This window comes from Jaculus jaculus, chromosome 6 (assembly GCF_020740685.1).
Source record: "Jaculus jaculus isolate mJacJac1 chromosome 6, mJacJac1.mat.Y.cur, whole genome shotgun sequence".
Classification (NCBI taxonomy): domain Eukaryota; kingdom Metazoa; phylum Chordata; class Mammalia; order Rodentia; family Dipodidae; genus Jaculus; species Jaculus jaculus.
The window spans coordinates 52064976-52085640 of NC_059107.1; the positions used below are offsets into that span (position 1 = coordinate 52064976).

The following is a 20665-nucleotide window of genomic DNA, read 5'->3' on the forward strand; positions in this document are numbered from 1 at the left end:
ACATAAGCATAACAACTGTATGTTCAATTCATCAATAAATATTCTTTGAGTGAACAACTTGGAAATGGGGTGGTAGAGTGAAGAAATATCTGTAGATCAGTTTAAGAAAATATTTAACATCTCATTTAATTTAGGGATGAATTCTAGTTCAACAGCCTTCTGGGAGTATTATTACCCTCTTAAAAAGTGAATATTTCAAAGAAGGGGGGTAGTTTCCAAATATTTTATATCCCTTAGCACTTAATTTATAGAGTAAGTATCCAGTACATGGCCACCGGATGGGCAGGTATATCTATGAATATATGGGCTGTGGATGGAACAGTAGATGGTCTGGAATGGGAATGGAGACATGCTATAAAGAGTATAGAATTTAGTAGAATCAGCATAAAAATGTGCATTCTATAGAAGGCCAAAATAAGCATCATTTACCAAGAAAGCAAGACACTCATTAGGACACAGCAGATGATGTATTTGGACAAAGGCATTTAGAGCATGAGATGGATTACCACCTGCTACCATGACTTCCATGAGTTATGTGTAGATTGAATGGTAACTATAGGGACAGTTTGAGGAACTTGTTCAGGATTTCAAACTCTCACATGCAAAGTGAGATTTCTGAATGTGTATTGTCATTCTATTCTGTCAGTTTTATTTTTTTCTATTCAAGAGCAACAGATGGTAGGAGGGTGGGAAGGGTTGGAACCCAGGGGGAAAGTTTTGATTACAATGTCTCCTCCCTTGATAATCTACTCCAGATAAACTCCACATAAAAAGGAATATTACTGCTGGAGAGATTACTCAACAGTTAAAGGTGTTGCTTGCAAAGTTTGCTGGCTCAGATTCAATTCCCCAGTACCCATGTAAAGCCAGATTACTAAGTGGAGCAGGCATCTGGAGTTTGCAGTGAAGGAGGCCCTGGCACACCCATACTCGCTCTCTGTCTGCCTCTTTTTCTCTGTCTCTCTCAAACAAATAAAGAATGAAAAGGAATATTATATCACAGTCATGGTTAGCTTTTACAGAGTCAAAGGATTGGTTGGTACTCAACTGTACTAGGTGCTCCATAAAAGGGTTAAAATCACATAATATCAACAATGCCAGTTCAGACAAGAGGCCAAGTTTTTCTATGCTGTGAATTCCTTGTATACATTGGGAACATGGATTGTTCCCATAGGTTTGAGGAATACATGGAATTAGAGTACTCTTGCTTTGTCTGAGTCGGAAAATCTCTCTATAAAGGACTTTGGTGGAGCTGGAGAAGTTACTGGGATTTGTGAAAATTCATAGACAGTTCCTGGTCATTTTAAGGGAACGTATCTTGGATTCAATATCATCCTTCTTTTCTCACTCTTGCCAACCTTCTTGCCACTTCACAATGGGTAGCCTGCCTGTGCCTCAGGGCCTTGGTCCACATTGCTATCTCTGCAGAAAATGTGCATCCACACCGGGGGTTTACACACTGGCTCTTACTCAACAGTCATGTTTCAACTCAAATGATATCTTTTCAGAGAAGCTCAGCTTAATTTTACATACATTACATACTTTCCTTCATTTTTTTCTTCCATATTGTTTTATTTTAATTTTCTGTAACACTATCCATACAAAGATGCAGTCTTTTTCATTACTGTATCTTCACACTAGAACATGCCTACATATACTTTGACAGTAAAAGGACTCCAAATGGTACACTGTCCATATAACAGTAGGAGAAAATATAATTTAGTAATTAAAAAAAATATATCTCAAGCAAACTTCACACAGGAGGGCATTTAATTTATGGTAGTCTCTCTCTCTCTCTTTCTCTCTCTATCTTTCTGTTCATCCTCCAGGTAAACTAAGGGAGGTCTTTGGAAGTTTTAACCAGTTTCATTCACTTAAATCAAAGCCAAGACTTGAGGGAAAAAAGATACATGTCCTCCAGATGTTACATTAACATAGCTAAATGAAATAAACTTGTTTCATCAAACATACCATCTTTCCCCTCATACATCTCCCCCTATACCCACTGCCACCAATTTCTGAAGTACAAAATGAAGAGACTCTTCCAAGACACGGGACATTTGTGTGTTTTTCAAGTTTAGACTTGCAGCCTGCACTTGCTGGATGCTTAGTGAATTCTGCTGGGGTAATTACTTGAACAAAATCTTAAGAGTACCCAGGGCTGTACCATGTTAGGTATATATTTAAATAGTCAGTTAAAATTAAAGAGTCTATTTAGGAACCTTCAGAAAACAAGGTCCAGTTAAGTAAGCTTCAGCCATGTAAAAGGTCATTTCAAGCATATACTTCCTGTTCTGATTGCTTTAAACTGCTCTGGCTTCTAAATGATGTATCCCAGTCAAATACAACATTTAAAAAAAAATATTTATTTTATTTATTTGAGAGAGAAAGGGGGAGAGATGGAGCGAGGTGGCAAACAGAGAGAGTGAGTATGGGCCACACCAGGGCCTCCTACCACTGAAAACAAACTCCAGACACATGTACCACTTAGTGCACCTGGCTTTACATGGGTATTGGGGAGCTAAACACACCATTGCAAGAAAGCACCTTTAACTGCTGAGCCATCTCTCCAGGCCACAATATTTAAAATATTTATGTACTGGTATTTTAATTTCAAATTGCTATTTTTATAGGCAAAGGACAATTGAGCAGAAAAATGTTATCCCTCTCTCTCCAGCTACTCATGCTGCGAAGCAACCTGCTTTACTGTTTAAACTTGTGTTTGTTCTGTTTCAATTCTGAGGAAGGAAGCAGTTTTGGCACCTTTAAAAATCAAAGATCTATCACTCAACAGGAGAGCATATCAACTTTAGGAAAGGGAATTATGAAGACTGGCAAAAAGCTGGAGTGCTTCAAAAATCTTAGCAGGTTTATGAATCACCTGGGGATCCTGTAAAAATGTAGATTCTGAGTTCTGATGTTTGAGTGGAACCTGAGATTATGCATTTCTAACAAGCTGCCATGATGCTTACACTGCTAGTTTTTGGTATTTATAGATGCTATAGATATTAGGGGCTTAAGAAATAAAACATCACCTGAGAGCATTTAATATTTACAGTGGTAGTGACATTAAGCCACTGCTGCTGTATTTAATCTACAAGGAAGAACCATAAATTCTTCCCTTCCCATCAAGAAATGGAGCCCCTTTCTCTACCTTTGAGACATGTTGACCATGTGACTAGCTTTGGTCTGTAGACAACAGCGATGGCTAGGTAATGCATCTTGAGAAAGACAGATGCTGAGACTTCTATCTTGCTATTCTTGGAAGCTTGCAGTCACTATATAAGTGGACCCACGCTGTACTGCTGGAGGATGAGGTATTAAGTTTACTAGAAGAATTTTGTTTTAAGAATAACTTTAGTCAAAACATGTTATTTACAGGTATATGAGCTCCTTTTCTCTTTGTGTGTAAAGAAGCAACTTAAGAGAGGAAGGATTTACTTCAGCTCATGTTGAGAAGAGATGAAATCCATCAGGGTAGGAAAGGTATGGTTGCAGGAGTTTGAGACAGCTGGTCACACTGGTGCACAGTCTGGAAACAGAGATTCAACAAGAAATGAGGCCATACCATAAAACCTCAAGGCCCTTCCCCAGTGGCCCTCTTCCTCTAAGTAGGTCACTTCCTCTAACTAGCCTCCACTCTTAAAAGTTACATATCCTTTAAAAACAGTGCCAAGAGCTGCGAACCAAATGTTTAAACCACAACTGAAGGTAATTTAGGCTGTGCTGTTGTCTGTCATTCCAAAGATTCACATGACCCTATTATTGTGAAGGCTTTTTGACAGTACGGCCACCTTGACTTGTCGTTCTTGTCCACCGCCACACTATACCACAGAGAAAGGAATCCAGGACCTTGCGCCTGCTACATCTGTCTAGATCTTCATCTGCTTCCCTTAACTGCAAATGCTAGAATTTCCTTTAATCCTCTTCCTCACTTCTTTTATATCCTCAGTAAGCTCTTTTATCAAAACTCACCTTAATGTTTTTTTTCAGAAAATACTACTATTGGCACAAAAATCAATTCCACTCCAGGTGACCTACCAGTCATCCCAGCTGCCCTGTCTGTCTCTACTGCTAATCTGCTCAGTTCCACAAACTAACTCACTTGAATAGATGGGGTGCCCCCCAAATAATTCTTCTTGCTTCCAGTATATTCATTTTGTCCCTCACATTCAAAATCATCACTAAAATTATACTCCTTGTAACTACATTTTGGAAATCATATTCCAGAAGAATGTGTGCCCAACCCAACTCTAACCTCACACTCTGGTGTCATGGCTCCATACCCTTTTTTCCTTAAAACATGTGTGTTTTCCCCTGAACATGTGTGATCCACGTAGCAAACCCCATAGTTTTTTTTTTTTTTTCTTGTTTTTTGAAAAGTTGTCCACTGACAGGAGTTGACTTCTCCATCTGTATGCTTGCTCTTCCTTTAAACTCAGTCACTCTATTTGATCTTGCTCAGTTGCTAGAGAAGTTTGTTGCTCCAACCACAGACACTGTTTATTTCTCTACTATAGCATGGACCACATGCTTGGTCTCTTATCAACTCCACTACTAATGTGAGAACACTGAAGGCAGAGCCACATTTTACCTAAATCTGCATCATGCGACCTGACCCTCTACTTGATCTAAAACAAACTAACAAAACCAAATAAATTCAATACATACATGTATGGACACTAAATAAAGGGTATTCTCAAGGTGCCTGTGGGAGATTAAGAAACAACCTCTGAGACTAGAAGAGAGTTTACCTAAAGAGATAAATGAATAGAAAGGACTGGCTAATTGAACACAGAAGATTCATTGCTCATAAGTGATGGTGTATGAGGAGATCCTATACAAAATAGATCTGAGAAAGTAAAAGTTAGATAGGTAGCAAGAACTTGTATGAATTAAACTTGAATAGTGTAGACCTGCATAAATTAAAATTTTGTGTCAATGTACTATAAAAACATGGTTTATATTTAGTACAGCTTTCACAGGCTATTGGTTAGGTAACTAATTAAAGCAGTTAATAAACTCAATTTAGCAAGAACCAAGAATATACTACACTGCCCTAAGAAAATGGGTGCAAACCCTGTGCTACCTGTATGTGATGTCTTATATCTAAACTTTAAACTGTAGAAGTAGACTTTAGAGAGTTTTAAAAACAGATTAGTAGTAAGTCTGTTCCCAGGGACTTTCATTTGTGTGGATAAATTAACAACAACTAGAAATTTCTTGAAAATAAGTCTCAAGGTATATCAGACATAGGGCATGCAACAGAATTCAATTGGTTTGATTATTTGAGGCTAAAAGGAAGAGATGATATTTGGTATTGTTAAATAGACTACTTACTGTTAGCTAGCTATATTCCAAATTTCCTAGAAGTTAATAAAATCTGGTTCCTGTACCAAGGTTCTGCTTATTCCCTGGCATGGGTACAGAGAAATAGTAGAATCTCTAAGAGGTGAGGTATAGTGGGAAGTCTTCAAGTTATCAGAGGAAGGTCCTGGAAAGAGTTTCTAGGGTATTGGCCCCTTTTTGATCCTGGCCATGTACCTCAATGGTATGTCTCTGGCCCTCCCTGACTTTAATAGTTGATTTCCACAGGCCCCAAAGCAAATGGACTAAAACCTTACAAATCATGCTGCAAAACAGAGCTTGTTTCATCTTGTGTTGATTTATTTCAGGTTACAGTAATGAATAACTGACTAACACATGTGGGGAAGTCAACTTAGCATCAAATGTAGCTATGGACCACAATTAAATAAATATTTTGAAATCCATAGAAAAACACAGGTTTAATGTCAGTAAATAACATAGGTAAGTAGGCAGATCCATAAAAAATAAGGTATTTTCAAAATGTTTTTTGTTTATTTACAAGGAAAGAGAGAACATGTGCATGTGCTCTGTGCTGGCACATGCACATGATAAAAGAATGGAGGGGGTGGGTGCACCAGGGCTTCGTACCACTGTAAATGAGCTCCAGATGTACGCACCACTTTGTGTACCTGGCTTTACATTGGTTCTGGAGCCCAGATCATCTGGCTTTGTAAGCAGGTGCCTTTAGCCACTAAGCCATATCTCTAGCCCATAAGGATTTCTAGGTTTGAGCTAAATAGTTCATTATGAACCTCAAACAATAGTGTAGTCTTTTGTGCATTTCACAAATACATTTGAATACTCCTGCCACTACAGAGAATCTCTACGTGCACTGAGTGAATAAATTTACAGACATTAGCTTTCTAGTGATCCTGTCTTATTACTTAACAAGAAGTAAGAAACAAATGCTCATGAGTAACTAGAAGGAACTGTGAAGGTCTTCAAATCCCAAGGGCCAATTCTCTGAAGTTGGAATCACCTCACTAGGATTGAGTAGAAAAAAAAAAAAATGGATATGGGGAAAGATGGTTCCCAGTTACCAAGAACTGTCAGGAAAAGTGCAGTCAGTGCCCCAGTGAGATGAAGACTGGGGGAACCTAAGGAAGGTTGATATGTGGTGTGCTAGAGTTTCTGCAGGGAAGAGAAATTCAGTAAAAGAGCTGCTGGGGGAGAAGCATATACAACATAACAGGAGGACCATTTGAATTTTCAGTCTGTCACAGACTCATCATTTGAACACGAGTTCCACTTATGATAGTTGCACAAATGTGCAAAAGTATATGTATCAGATCTATATGAATACAATGGTCACAACACATCTGACAATGCTTCATAATTATCAACAACCTAATTACTATACAGGAGGAGACAAGTTTGAAGAGAATACCTCCCCTGAAAACTGCATACTGGCTCATTGTGTTTTAGTTGACATAACTGTCATTATCAATTCTATTTTTTCATTTGCCTGATTTTGCATTTTCCTATATTAAGTATTTTCAGGTACTTACATGCAATAGCAGTTTTCAGTGGTAGAAAACCCAGAACTAGCATAAGCGAAATTTGGTAATGTTATAGATTTTCTAGGAGGATAATTCTAATGTACCTCCAATCCTCTTTCCCTCACTTATCCCTGCTGTCCTAACTATTCCATAATTATGAGAAGGAACTACATATATGGCTGCCCCATAAGATCAATTACTTTACAACTCTGCCTATTGGAGGGAACATGAGGTCAAAGGCTTTGGCCACATGTCAGAACACCATTATTTCTTAAAGATAAAAGGGAAAAGGCCAACAGAAAGATGATCCAATCTAGCAGCTATGAGGGATTTATGCCTTCTGCTATACTGGTTATTGATTATAAAACCAATCTTTTTAGCAGTCTTCCTAATGTTATAGACTATGACAGATGGAGCTTACAGTCCATGTTTTACAACCTAGTGGGGGCTAGAAAACATGATTCAGAGAGTTTGTTCTTGGGGCTGGAGAGATGGCTTAGTGGTAAGAGTGCTTATTGTGCAAGCATAAGGACTTGAGTTCAATCTCTAGCACCCACATAAAAAGCTGGGCTGGGGGCTGGAGAGATGGCTTAGTTGTTAAGCAATTGCCTGTGAAGCCTAAGGACCCCGGTTCGAGACTCAATTCCCCAGGACCTACGATAGCCAGATACACAGGGGGGAACATGCATCTGAAGTTCATTTGCAGTGGCTGAAGGCCCTGGCATGCCAATTCTCCGCCCCCCCCCCCTGCCTCTTTCTCTCTATGCCTGTCACTCTCAAATAAATACAAATAAACAATTTTTTTTTTAAAAAAAAGCTGGGCTGGACATTGTGGTATGTATGCACCTTGCAATGGAGAAAGTGTAAAACAGGAAAATCACTAGAACTCCATGATAAGATACTATCAATGAAAATAAACAGGCTGATCCAGGTTCAGTGAGACAGTCTGTCTCAGGGAAATAAGGTTGAAGAATGATACAGGAAGACACCTTGCATCTTTCTCTTGGCCTTTGCACACATGTTCATGGAGCACACACATGTTCATGTTCATATACCCTCCACACCACACATACTACACATAAACACCACCAAGGGTTAGCCTTTTCTTAACACTTCTGTAATTCCAGTTCTTCAATTATAATGCTAGAGTATCTCTGGTACCTAAATTTCTATTTCTGGTTAGAAGTCCTCAGTTCATTATCAAAGGCTTCTCTGTGTTTTCGGGGGTTAATGGTTAAGTGCAGATTATAATCAGTGCTTCTGGGGAGAGCTCTGAGATTCTGAATATCTAACAAACTCTGTGGTCTCCAAACTACATTTTTGAGTCACAAAGCTATATAATACACGATCTCATTAAACTCCCTCATATATCATTTCATGTAGTCACACCTGGTCCTATTTCACTAACAGAAGATAACTTGTGCAAAGTCACATTAATATCAAAATAAGCCGTACATGGTGGCCTATGACTGTAATTCTAGCACTAGGCAGGTGGAAAGCAAGAGGTTGTGAGTTCAAGGACAGCCTGCTTACAACATTATGAGACCATATTTTAAAAAGAAGAAGAACATAAAGACAGAAAGAAACCAAGCAACAAAAATAGCAAAATAGGAACCCCAACTGAGCTGTTTTTACTCCTTGACTCCAAGATGTTTAACGACCCTTTCCACTCAAAAATAGCCTAGCTGGAAATCACTGCTACACTCATATAAAGTGAACAGGACAGCTAGATTGGAAAGGTAAACTGGATAGAGAGGAATGAGGGATCACTCTGTTTGGGGTGTGGCTAGGAGGGCAGCTAAATATCCTAGAAATTTGATATTCAATTTGAAGGTTAGAGAAAAGAAAATCAAAAGCACACAGAATATACACGCAGATCAGCCTCACATACTATAAGTGCATAGAGTAGTGCAGAGATGTCCTAAGAAGGGGTCTCGGTTAACAAGTCCAGGTGACTCTTCTTTGGCTTACCCCTACTGTTCTTGTCATTCCTTGAGCATCACAGGGATTTTCTTATTGCTACCCATTTTACTGTCCTTGCTTCAAGAGGAGCATACAATTGGGTCAGAAGATGACCTTCCCATTTCCACTTTGTGTCTTCTAGATAATCTTCCTGAGAGAAGACATGGGACCCTCACGCTTGGGCTCCATGGGCCTCTGTGTGGGCAGGCAGACACTATATAAAGTGCCTGCTGTGTGGTGTGTGCTCACAGAAACAATGAGTTTAATTCTTTCCTTTTGAAATAGTGCCTCCCCCAAGTCCTCTAAACGTCTCCTTTTAAAGAAAAGCCATGGTTCACTGCTACCGAAAATTAAAGACAACAGCATAAAGATCAAGGTCCAGGCTGGTACCAGCAATGACAGAACATTAAAAACAATGCTTGAGTTTCTCTTTCCTTGAACACTGGCGAAGATTACAGGAGGAAAAACCAGTATTTAGAACACAAGCTCATTCCAGAATTTTGGCACCTGCATCTCTTTGTTCATAAACTGTTTTGACTAAAATGAACATAATGGAGGTGAACTTCAGGGCTAATGGAGTTCTGTGTATATATACCATATACACATATCACTTCTTCCATCCTTGACCTCCTATCACAACATGGAGCACCTCCTACTCCACGTTACATGTTTAACTTCTGAAACTGCACCAAGCTAGCTCCAAGAGTGTTTCTCTTCTATCCCCACCACCCCCAACCCCCCAACACACACACACAATTAAGGATTGTGTTCTGGAAATCTGATTTATACTGAACCTACCCCAGACTTCTTTTCCATTTGCTGAACCCACATTTTAAGATTTGTATCCTTTCTGGCAGCAGGTAGATAGCCTAGGTTCCATTCCCAATTCCATGTAGACATGATGGTTTCACATAGTATTTTCGGTGCCCATTCTCTGGTATTGATGGAATAACGTTTTAACAAGATGGGCTCAAGCTCATGCCCTATATGAGCACAGAGAATGTCAATGGTGTTTTCAAAGCTTGAAACTTGTGTCTCTTTCACTACTCCATACTGATGAAGAAGACATTGTCAGGTATCTGAGGTTAGCCTAGAAAAAAGATTGAACATACAGTAGCCGCCTCACAACTTGGTGAATCTACTGTCCTCACAAGACAGCAGAAGAAATAAAGAAATTAAGGTGAGCTTTTTGTTTTGTTTTGTTTCTTCAAGGTAGGGTCTCACTCTAGCCCAGGCTGACCTGCGATTCACTCTGTAGTCTCAGGATGGCCTGAAACTCACAACAGTCCTCCTACCTCTGCCCCCTAAAAGCTGGGAATACAGGAGTGTGCCACCACACCTCACAAGGTGAACTTTTTTATTTTTTTGTTTGTTTTTTTTATTTATTTGAGGACAACAGGCACAGAGAGAAAGGCAGGTAAAGAGAAAGAAAGAGAGAATGGGCACGCCAGGGCTCCAGCCACTGCAAACGAACTCGAAGGAATGTGCATCCCCTTGTGCATCTGGCTAAGGTGGGTCCTGGGGAATTGAGCCTTGAACTAGAGTCCTTAGGCTTCACAGACAAGTGCTTAACTGCTAAGCCATCTCTCTAGCCCAAGGTGAGCTTTATTATTTCCACTTTAGTACATTGGATACTTAGAAGCCTGGAAATGAAATTTGTGATAAACAGTCATATCAACTTGCTATGGTGACTCAAAAGTTGTCATTTCTCCACTCAACTTTGCTGAAACACTTGATTCATGTTCTTATTTAACCTAATTTGCATTGATTTAATCAGTGCTGGTATGCTTTAAATACATAATAAATTGGGATTCTGCAACTTAGATGACTTAGAATAGCTAAATTTCAATAAAGCTCATTTCAATCTGTTAATGTATACGGTTCTGCCAAAGGATTTAAAACTGTAGCAAAGATGCAACTTGCCACATTAGAGGTGAGAAGGGCTTAAAGATGTCATACAGATGAGATGCTTCATAGGAAAATAATGTGAAAAATAACATTACATATATATAGTTATAGTTATAGCCTAGGAGCATAGAAGTTTTGAGTGGTATACTTAAAAAAAAAAACTCACATATAAATGTGGTGCATTTAATTTTATTCTCTTTTCTTCTTGCCAGCACTGAACTCTTTTTTGCCTCTCGGTACTAGCTCTACAAATCAAGTGACATCCAAAGTGGGACCTCTTCTTGGCCATTTGGCAGCCTCTGCCACCCCTTTGCCAAGCTGCATGCATGACAAGGACGTTTTTCCCAGCAGCCACAGGGATTGGGTGGCTTATTTCACAGTACTTACTGAATGGCTGGCCACTGTTTACCCTGCATCTGCCCAACCACACTCCTCAGACCCTTTAGAGTTTATAGCTCAATCAGCCAGCATGCTGTCAGGAATAATTGTTTTGGCAAGAGGTGAAACCACTTGATGGTGAAATTGTTTGTCTGCTAAAGTGTACTGCAGCACCTTAGGAAGTGCCAGGACAAAACTGCCTGGCGCCCAGTCCAGAGTTGTAGGTGGCAAGAGTGATAAGAGGTGACAACAAAGACTGACAAAGATATCTCAGTTGGCAAAATGCTTGCATTCAAGAATGAGGGACTCTGTTGGTATTGTCAGTACACATGTAAAAAGCCAAACATGGTAGTACATGCCTGTAATCCCAGTGCTGGGGAAGTGGTTACAGGAGGATCTCTAAGGATGGCTGTCTAGCTAGTCTAGGACAGATGAATGAGAGACCCTGTCTCAAAATATAAGGTAGATGGTGATTGACAAAGACATAGAAGTTAGCCTCTGACCTGCACTCTCACCATACACATATGCACTTACATATATATGAAAATTGAATACACACCACACATACTTACACATGCAAAGGAAGAACAGCACCCTGAGCAGAACCAGAGAAAGGCCATCTGTGCAGTAATAAGCTGTCTGACCTTGGACAACACCCACATGTCTCTGCCTCAGTTTGGTCATGTTCAAAATGAAGGGGGCTGATTTTCTAATGTCTCTTCTGGCTCCTAAGACAGCATGTGATGTCTAGGACATTTTAGATTTGTGTTCTTTCAATTAAATGATGCATCTTTGAGGTAAATGACCAGGGCAGAGCTCAGATGAATACAAAATGAAATGATTCATTCCCTGTTCATATGACTTTTCCTGAAAAGTACTATCACACTGGGGTGACCTTAATTCCAATGGTCGGTCTCTCCAGCTTGGATATTAAGGACCAGACCAAACATTCCACCTGTCTACTCAACCTGGGATCCCTGGCACCCCATCATCATACCTAGCAAAGAGAGTGTCACAGAAAATGTAACTCTTAGTTTCAGTGTCTTAGAGGCAGAAACGACCAGAATGCAAAGCAGGAGCTACACACAGTCATGTTTCCATTCCCTAACGTCTTACTCAGAACTTTTTTTTTTCTTTCTTTTATTTTTATAGGTTGAAAGTTTGATTTTATTTCAAAATGATAAATAAACCGTGGCCTAGTTCTGGCTATGCACTACTTCAGAAAGGCTTGTGAGGTTAGAGGAACAGTTGGTCAAGGGCTCAAGTCAGGTCCAGAAGGATGCCAATCGAACCTGTCACTAGAAGAGACAGACTCAGTTCTTCAGAGCATGTAAAAGCTCTCCATCCTAACTTTTTAACAGATGACCAACAGGTCTCTGACAATAGCAGTACAGACCCTTTCCAGATTAGTTGGACCCAGAAGAAGGTCCTCATTCGTCACAAGATGTCTAAATTGAGGATAGGCAAAATTCAGACAGAGGCTTTTCTCACACTCAGAAGAAAAGCAGTACTGCCTCAAAGCTGAACTGGGGATGAGTGGATGAGGAGAAAGCTTCCTACTGATTTAGATGAACCTTTCGCCACACTTTGTCCAGCACACACTCCCTGGGGTAACATAATGCAATCACCTTGAACAGCCTTCCACATGCCGTACAGCACAGTCCTCCCTCAGCGTGCTCCATAGATACCCACACACACTGGGGAGTTTCTGTGGGGGACCCTTCACTGTAGGCAGACGCAGATCGCAGCCCTACCACATCCCTCTCACAGCGGCAGGACTTAGATGGCTCCTCCAACCGGGTGGGCTGGGAAAGCATATCCTCCATGCATGCTGCAAAGAGTCACTGCAGAACACAGTGCTGGGGGGCGGGGGAGACGGAGAGAGGGAGGAGAGAGGAAGGGGGGGGTGATATGCATCGAAGCTCCAAATCATTGCTTTCTTGTGCCTTCCCTCGAGTTGCTCTGGCAAAGCAAGGGAACCCATACTGATTTCTTGATTTCACCACAGCTTCCTACTTCTTACACGTAAGACAGCTTTAAAAGCGGAGCACAGAATATTTCAGCTTTCCATTTGGAAATATCTTGTCATTGGTAATTTTCCTTATTCTATTCCCCCCTCTTTTTTTTTGGTCGAAATATGGACAAAAAGAAAAAGCTGAGAGTGTTTTCCATTTCATCAAAGAACATATATTACTTTAGAGGTCTGTAAAATGTTGGTTTTCTGCCCACCCCCTTTTCAATCTGTCCATGTCTGAGGTGCTCGGAGAAGACGCACGATCGTGAGCCGCTTACGACACTCAGTGAGCAGTCGGTGCCGGTGCAGGCTCGCGCGGCCGCGCGCTGCCTGGCGGAGGAGGGAGCCGGCGCCTCCCCGCGCCCTGCGCTCCGCACGCCGCCGCCCGCAAAGCATGAGCGAGCCCGCTCTCCGCAGCTGCCCCGGGCGCGAATGGCAGGCGATCTCCGCGGACTCCGAGCGGGCGCCGGTCTGTGGTGGTCGTTTCCAATGACGGACTTCCACCAGACCGTCAGATCCTGGGGAGTCGCGAGCCCCGAGTTGGGAGTTTTTTTCCCCCCACCGCGTCACAGTCCGGACTGCAGAGGAAAAGGACGGAGTCAGGAGCGAGGCGAAGCCCGGGCTCCTGGGGCTCCGGCTCCGGCTCCGGCACGTACTTAGGAAACTTGCGGGTCGTACAAACCGTCTCCAGCCTCGCCGGCCGCCCTCGCAGCCCCGAGCGCGGCAGCAAAGTGAGACATTGTGCGCCTGCCAGATCCGCCGGCCGCGGGGCCGGGCTGCCTCGGAAACACAGAGGGGTCTTCTCTCGCCCTGCATATAATTAGTCTGCACACAAAGGAAGCAGCTGAATGGAGGTTGTCACTCTCTGGAAAAGGGTGGGTAAGACACTTTTTAATTAAATTCTTTCCCGAAGATTTTTTTTTTTTTTTGGTGGGGGTGTTGTTGTTGTTGTTTCATCCCTGCTTTGCTGCCGCATCTAGCATGGACCACATCACCCGGTCTTTGATCTTTGCTTGGCAGTGAACTTTCTATGTCGCCCAGCTTTCTGCATGCTTAGAGGTGAACGTGTGGCTCCGGGAGGGGAGGGGATCCTTCTGCGTTTCTCAATATTGATTTGATTTCTGCCCTTTTCTCCCCCTCCCCCGCTCCCTGTCCCTCGGAATAAAATATGATGTAGATTTCTGACCGAACGCTTCCAATGGACATTCTCCAGTCTCTCTGGGAAGATTCTCGCTAATGGATTTCCTGCTGCTCGGTCTCTGTCTACACTGGCTGCTGAGGAGGCCCTCGGGGGTGGTCTTGTGTCTGCTGGGGGCCTGCTTTCAGATGCTGCCCGCCGCCCCCAGCGGGTGCCCGCAGCTGTGCCGGTGCGAGGGGCGGCTGCTGTACTGCGAGGCGCTCAACCTCACCGAGGCGCCGCACAACCTGTCCGGCCTGCTGGGCTTGTCGCTGCGCTACAACAGCCTCTCGGAGCTGCGCGCCGGCCAGTTCGGCGGGTTAATGCAGCTCACGTGGCTGTATCTGGACCACAATCACATCTGCTCGGTGCAGGGGGACGCCTTTCAGAAACTGCGCCGAGTTAAGGAACTGACGCTGAGTTCCAACCAGATCACCCAGCTGGCCAACACCACCTTCCGGCCCATGCCCAACCTGCGCAGCGTGGACCTGTCCTACAACAAGCTGCAGGCGCTCGCGCCCGACCTCTTCCACGGGCTGCGGAAGCTCACCACGCTGCACATGCGGGCCAACGCCATCCAGTTCGTGCCCGTGCGCATCTTCCAGGACTGCCGCAGCCTCAAGTTTCTCGACATAGGATACAATCAGCTCAAGAGTCTGGCGCGCAACTCTTTCGCCGGCTTGTTTAAGCTCACGGAGCTGCACCTGGAACATAACGACCTGGTCAAGGTGAACTTCGCCCACTTCCCGCGCCTCATCTCCCTGAACTCGCTCTGCCTGCGGCGGAATAAGGTGGCCATTGTGGTCAACTCCCTGGACTGGGTTTGGAATCTGGAGAAAATGGACCTGTCGGGCAACGAGATTGAGTACATGGAACCCCACGTGTTTGAGACCGTGCCACACCTGCAGTCCCTGCAGCTGGACTCCAACCGCCTCACCTACATCGAGCCCCGTATCCTCAACTCCTGGAAGTCCCTTTCGAGCATCACTCTGACTGGGAACCTGTGGGACTGCGGGCGCAACGTGTGTGCCCTGGCCTCCTGGCTCAACAACTTCCAAGGGCGCTATGACGGCACTTTGCAGTGCGCCAGCCCGGAGTACGCACAAGGCGAAGACGTCCTCGATGCTGTCTATGCCTTCCACCTGTGCGAGGATGGCGCCGAGCCCACCAGCGGCCACCTCCTGTCGGCTGTCACCAACCGCAGTGACCTAGTGCCCCCTGACACTTCAGCAACCGCGTTCCTGGACGGCGGGGAGGGGCAGCGCGATGGCACTTTCGAGCCTGCCACCGTGGCTCTCCCCGGAGGCGAGCACGCGGAGAACGCCGTGCAGATCCACAAAGTGGTCACGGGCACCATGGCCCTCATCTTCTCCTTCCTCATCGTGGTCCTGGTGCTCTATGTGTCCTGGAAGTGTTTCCCGGCCAGCCTCAGGCAGCTCAGACAGTGCTTTGTCACGCAGCGCCGAAAGCAGAAGCAGAAGCAGGCCATGCATCAGATGGCTGCCATGTCTACCCAGGAATACTACGTTGATTACAAACCTAACCACATCGAGGGAGCCCTGGTGATCATCAACGAGTACGGCTCCTGTACCTGCCACCAGCAGCCCGCGAGGGAATGCGAGGTGTGATGGCCCCTGTGGCACTCAACCCATGCGCTACCAAATACGCCTGTGCAGCCAGGTGGCCAGGCGGGCACCAGGCTTGGGTCTCTTCGTGTGTGCTCTGCTCTGCTCCTTGACTGAAACTGTAACGGGGTCTCTCCCAGAGACTTGACATTTTAGCTTTATGTGTCTTAAAAAAAAAACAACAAAAAACAACAAACAAAAAAAGAAATAAAACACGACAAAACCCCACCCCACAATCTTCGGACAGTCTATCTTAAATTTCATATGAGAACTCCTTCCTCCCTTTGAAGATCTGTCCATATTCAGGAATCTGAGAGTGTAAAAAGGTACCAATCATTGAATTTTTTTTTTGTAAACTAAAACGTTTAAAATAAAATAGCATTTACAGTTTTTACAGACTGGTGTAACCTAACTGAGTTGTTACCTGTGTTATAGGAGAAGCAGTTAAATTTTCCTTGGGATACAGGTGGGAGATGGGGAGGAGGGGCTGGGCCAGTGGGACATTCAAGAAATCAAGAAGAAAATAGCCAGATTCTATTTGAAATGTATAGAAGGACAAACAGACATCACCAGTGTAAAGACTATGGGGTAATTTACTGCACATGAGTAAGGACTGAAAAAAAGTCACTTTGCCTTGTCTGAGGAGTGGGCTATGGGATCTAGCCACTTTCTTTAAAGCAAGTGAAAGGTGAGAACAAAGCACCATTGTTCTGTCTTAAGGGCAGATTCTTGCAAATGGCTTTTAAAAGACAGTGCTAGACACTTTGTCCTGTAAACAAGAAACATTTTTGCAGTTAATGTAGCCATCTTTCAGATTTCACAGTAAATGCCACCTGTTCGCAATTCACCAAAATTCTTAGCATGTGTGTCCTTTCCATACCCTTCCAAGTTAAAGAGAACCCCTCAGCTCCTGTTCTCCACAAAGAGAGAAGTAGCATCCCTAAACTCAGTTGAAAGCCTTCTGACTGGAGCTGAGACTGCAGCAAGTTTAAGCTGGGGAGTCACTGTGGGAAAAGAGGAAGCCTGACTCAGGATGAAAGCCTGAGGGTAAAGACTTGTAGTGAGAGCATCCAGGGCCCCATGACTTCTTACAGCGTGATGGGGGTGAGGTAGGAGAAAAATCCCTTTGTTTCTGTGTTTGCATATTACTGAGATGGGAATAATTGGTTAAGGGGGGGGAAGGAAACCTACCTCTTATGTGATGTGTACTTGCCCTGTGCTTTCCCACATTTTTCCTGTGTTGTGATCCCTGATTCCCCCTTCCCTGCATCCCTCATAGATTTCCAGATCCCTCACTGATAGTTTAGTCTCTTATGGAACTAGAGAAGAGGTGGGGGTAGAAACAGTTGAGTGGGTTCTGGGAAGGATAGGGGTGAGGGCTCTGTACATTTCATGGAAGTCTGTTACCACCTCACAGTTTAATCAGATGTATGATTGAAATACACTGTCATGGATGGCAGATGATGACAATTGAATCAAAGTTGTTCTTGTCCAGAAGTCTTTTACTCACCCTTCTAAATGATATTAAAAGCCAAGCTGACATCTTTCTTTGTTAGCTCTCAGTACCCTTTCCTCAATTTTTTAAAAATATGGAAGTCTAAATAACACAGTGAGATGAGAAACAAATGCACACCAGCATCTACACAAATGAGAATGTACCACTCTAAAGAGGAAAAGAATAATCTTTTTCAAACAGAATTATGTCACCAGCAGGTTTACTTAAGCTAAGGATTAGTGGTCGATTTGTCTCCTATCTTTGGAGAAAGCAATGTGCCTAAAAATATGGCTTCTAGGAGACTCCTTCAAGAGAAAGGTTTTGCAAATGTCTTTAACATGTTAAGCTTTATGAGACAGATTCTTACACACACACACACCAGCTTACACGCCTGACAAAGAAACTTCATCTTGCTTTGTTTATAAGTTGAATACAACTTTTTGATACATGCTTTGTATATAACATTCATTCAGATTATGATTGTCCTAGAAGAGAGATGCTTTGACAACTTTGAGGAGGGAGTCATTTAGACCTGCTATGGTAAATAGTAGCTTGTCATTTAGAATGCAGGGGCTTGAGAGAACAGGGTTCACTCAGGGACATGCTTCACACCCGCAATTAAAACCCACTAAAAAACACCTCTGGAAGAAAGCATGCCCCCTTTTCAAAGCACTAAATTGTTGCCCACTGAAGTAAGGTTCTGTTAGCTTAACCTCATCCCAGGAATTCAGTGCCAAATGCTGCTCTAGCTTGGTGCAGTAAAGGGCAGTGTGCCCTGCTTGTGCTTCCAGAAGCAAAGCCATTCTGCAAACATCAGAACTACAGTCTCCCTCTAGCTTCTAAAAATATGAACATTGGAAACTAGTTGATTTCTTAGCCCTAAGGACCACCTTCAATTTTTTTTTCCAATTTCCCTATGAGAGGAAGAAAGAGGATAACTATGTTTTCTTTTCTGCTACTTCCTTACCCACACTCCAGGACTAAATATCATTTTAGAACTTCTTACGTTCCTATAAATCTAATGAAGTATTTTTGGAAAGAGAAAGCAACAATCAGGGTCTTAAAGAGCCAATGATGGCCATGGGAAGCTGTGTTCTTCTTGCTTTGTGTATGTTTATGTGAAGCACATATGTTCCCTACACAAATAGGAATTTTGCTCATACTGGTTTGTGGTTATTTGTCTCTAGCTTTGAAGAAGGACAGGGGGAGGGAGACACTAAGAATAAGGAAGGGTGGCAATTTTAACTAAGGTTTTGGGTACATTTGCAATGTTTTCACCCTGAAATTAATTAATGTTTAAGCTTCACACAACTTGCTCTGACCCTTAGAGGCAAACTATTGGGTACTTAGAAGGCAATCTAATTTTGAAAGGTGTAGCACCTTTCTGTTGTTCTTCCCATGGAGGGTGGTAATCTCATTATCCAGTGCTCTCTGGAAAGAATTTAAGACCACAATTCACGTCTCCTCCTGGGCATTGTGATGGATTAACCCTCCCTTTGCAGTACCTTCCCAGATGATTAAAGTTCAGTACCAGTATTGAGGTTTGTCGGATATTTATAGAGGGAAAAAAAGTGTTTTTAAATGACAAATGACATTCTCATACCAGTCTTAGCCCTCACTGGTTTTGAGGTTGTGCCAGAAGAGCAGTCTTGCTGTGAAAAGGAAAGGCAACCCATGACTCTAAAGATCTCAGCCATTATAGTGAGACCATGCATCCTGTGACAAACCCATGTTCTTGAAATGACAAAGTTGCCATGGTTGAAGTGAAAAGTTAAAGCGTATTTATAAAAAAAAAAATAATTTTCCTAAGCTCCTCAGAGTCTAAGAGCACTTCACCTTTTTTCTCTGCTTTCACGGAAGCAGACATTTGGTATGACTTAGCATCAACAACACATTTATGAGTATGTGTAAGTAATTAGACGGCAAACTCCACTTGTTATTTGCCCCAAGTTTCCTAAGCAACTGCACACAGATGACGGGTGGGCCTAAGGACCACCTGAGTTTCTGAAATATATTAAGCAATTTATCAGCAAGTTTGATGCCTGTCCTGTGTGGCATGGCCAAGTGTTTGGTACTTAAAGGATGACAGATCCTGGTAAAATGAAAATCTTCAGAGCGAAAATTATAGAACAGAATATTTCATCTGTTTTGGAGAAAAAGTATCAAAATGTTTCATTGTTATCAAGAAAAGCATCAGTTAGCTGGGTGGATAGGCTAGTTGATTGAGCTGGCCATTAATAGAATGTTGAATAACATGTATTTAGCTAGAAGAGTTAAAAATATTTCATAAACATATAATGAGAAAGATTTAGGCATATATACATATCAATACATAACTATGTGCTTATCTTCTTTCACTTACATAAACAAACATACACATATAAATATGTTTATACATACAAGACAGACATGACACACATGTATAAACATCTCCAATATAAACATACATAACACTACTACCTTCAGTCACTAAGGATCCTCATGCAGGGATCCGATTCTTACTGGGAAGAAAATCTGATCAAATCAGTCATGATCAAAGTAGAAAGAACTGATGTGGTTAATAGAATTTTCAGGAATTAGGCCTGAACTGATGCAGGCTTTTCAGTCTGGGCATCTTCTGGACTTCTCTTAGTATCATATGGCAAAGTATACACCTGCTATTTAGTGGCTAGAGCTAGCAAGTGCTACCGCATCCTTTTGAGAGTGTGTTCCACCTTAGGATTAAGGAACAGATTTCTCTAGTAAAATGCTCTGATGTTTGTTTGTTTGTTTTCTGGAATCCAGGAGATAAATCTTCAGTATGACTATGAACCATATCCTGGTCTGCCTGAGTTGAACACAATTCATGAGAACCTTAGATGTCCTAACTATTGGATGGTGGTTGGATCCTTAAGATTTAGGCAGAAAAGCAAAGGAGAAGAAGAACTAGCATTTACTGTTTCTTGAAATACATACCATGTCCATGATCTTAATATATGAATGAGATGTAGGCACCTTATCTGCAGAAGAGGACTCTGGGGCTTACAGAGATTAAGTACTTTGTACTGTGAAAAATGCCTCAGCTAGTCATGGAGAGTACACTTATCACCTATGATGACCTTGTCAACACACAGATTTTCTCTTCCTTGGGATAGTTGATCCTTTCTACACACAGCATGAGCCTGGGCTGGGAAGAGGGTACATGTACTGCAGGAATGTGTATGTATGTATGTATGTATGTATGTATGTATGTATATGTAT

The 20665-nt window shown here is 42.6% G+C and overlaps 2 protein-coding genes across 5 annotated transcripts in view; one reads left to right on the forward strand and one right to left on the reverse strand.

The window, feature by feature from the left end:
* Ctnna2 (catenin alpha 2) overlaps nucleotides 1-20665 on the reverse strand; it is a 1209750-nt gene that overhangs the window by 390721 nt on the left and 798364 nt on the right. The window lies entirely within an intron of this gene.
* Lrrtm1 (leucine rich repeat transmembrane neuronal 1) lies at nucleotides 13522-16168 on the forward strand. Of its 2 annotated transcripts, none has more exons than XM_004660537.2 (2): nucleotides 13522-14007; nucleotides 14306-16168. In XM_004660537.2, the coding sequence occupies exon 2, from the start codon at nucleotides 14365-14367 to the stop codon at nucleotides 15931-15933; it is 1569 nt and encodes a 522-aa protein (XP_004660594.1). In that variant the 5' UTR covers nucleotides 13522-14007; nucleotides 14306-14364; the 3' UTR covers nucleotides 15934-16168. The 2 variants fall into 2 exon arrangements, with proteins under 2 accessions (XP_004660594.1, XP_004660593.1); XM_004660536.3 differs by having other exon boundaries at nucleotides 13522-14003.

Excerpts from the sequence above, each read along its gene's own strand:
- Lrrtm1 (XM_004660537.2), top strand. The coding sequence starts at position 14,365 with ATGGATTTCCTGCTGCTCGGTCTCTGTCTACACTGGCTGCTGAGGAGG.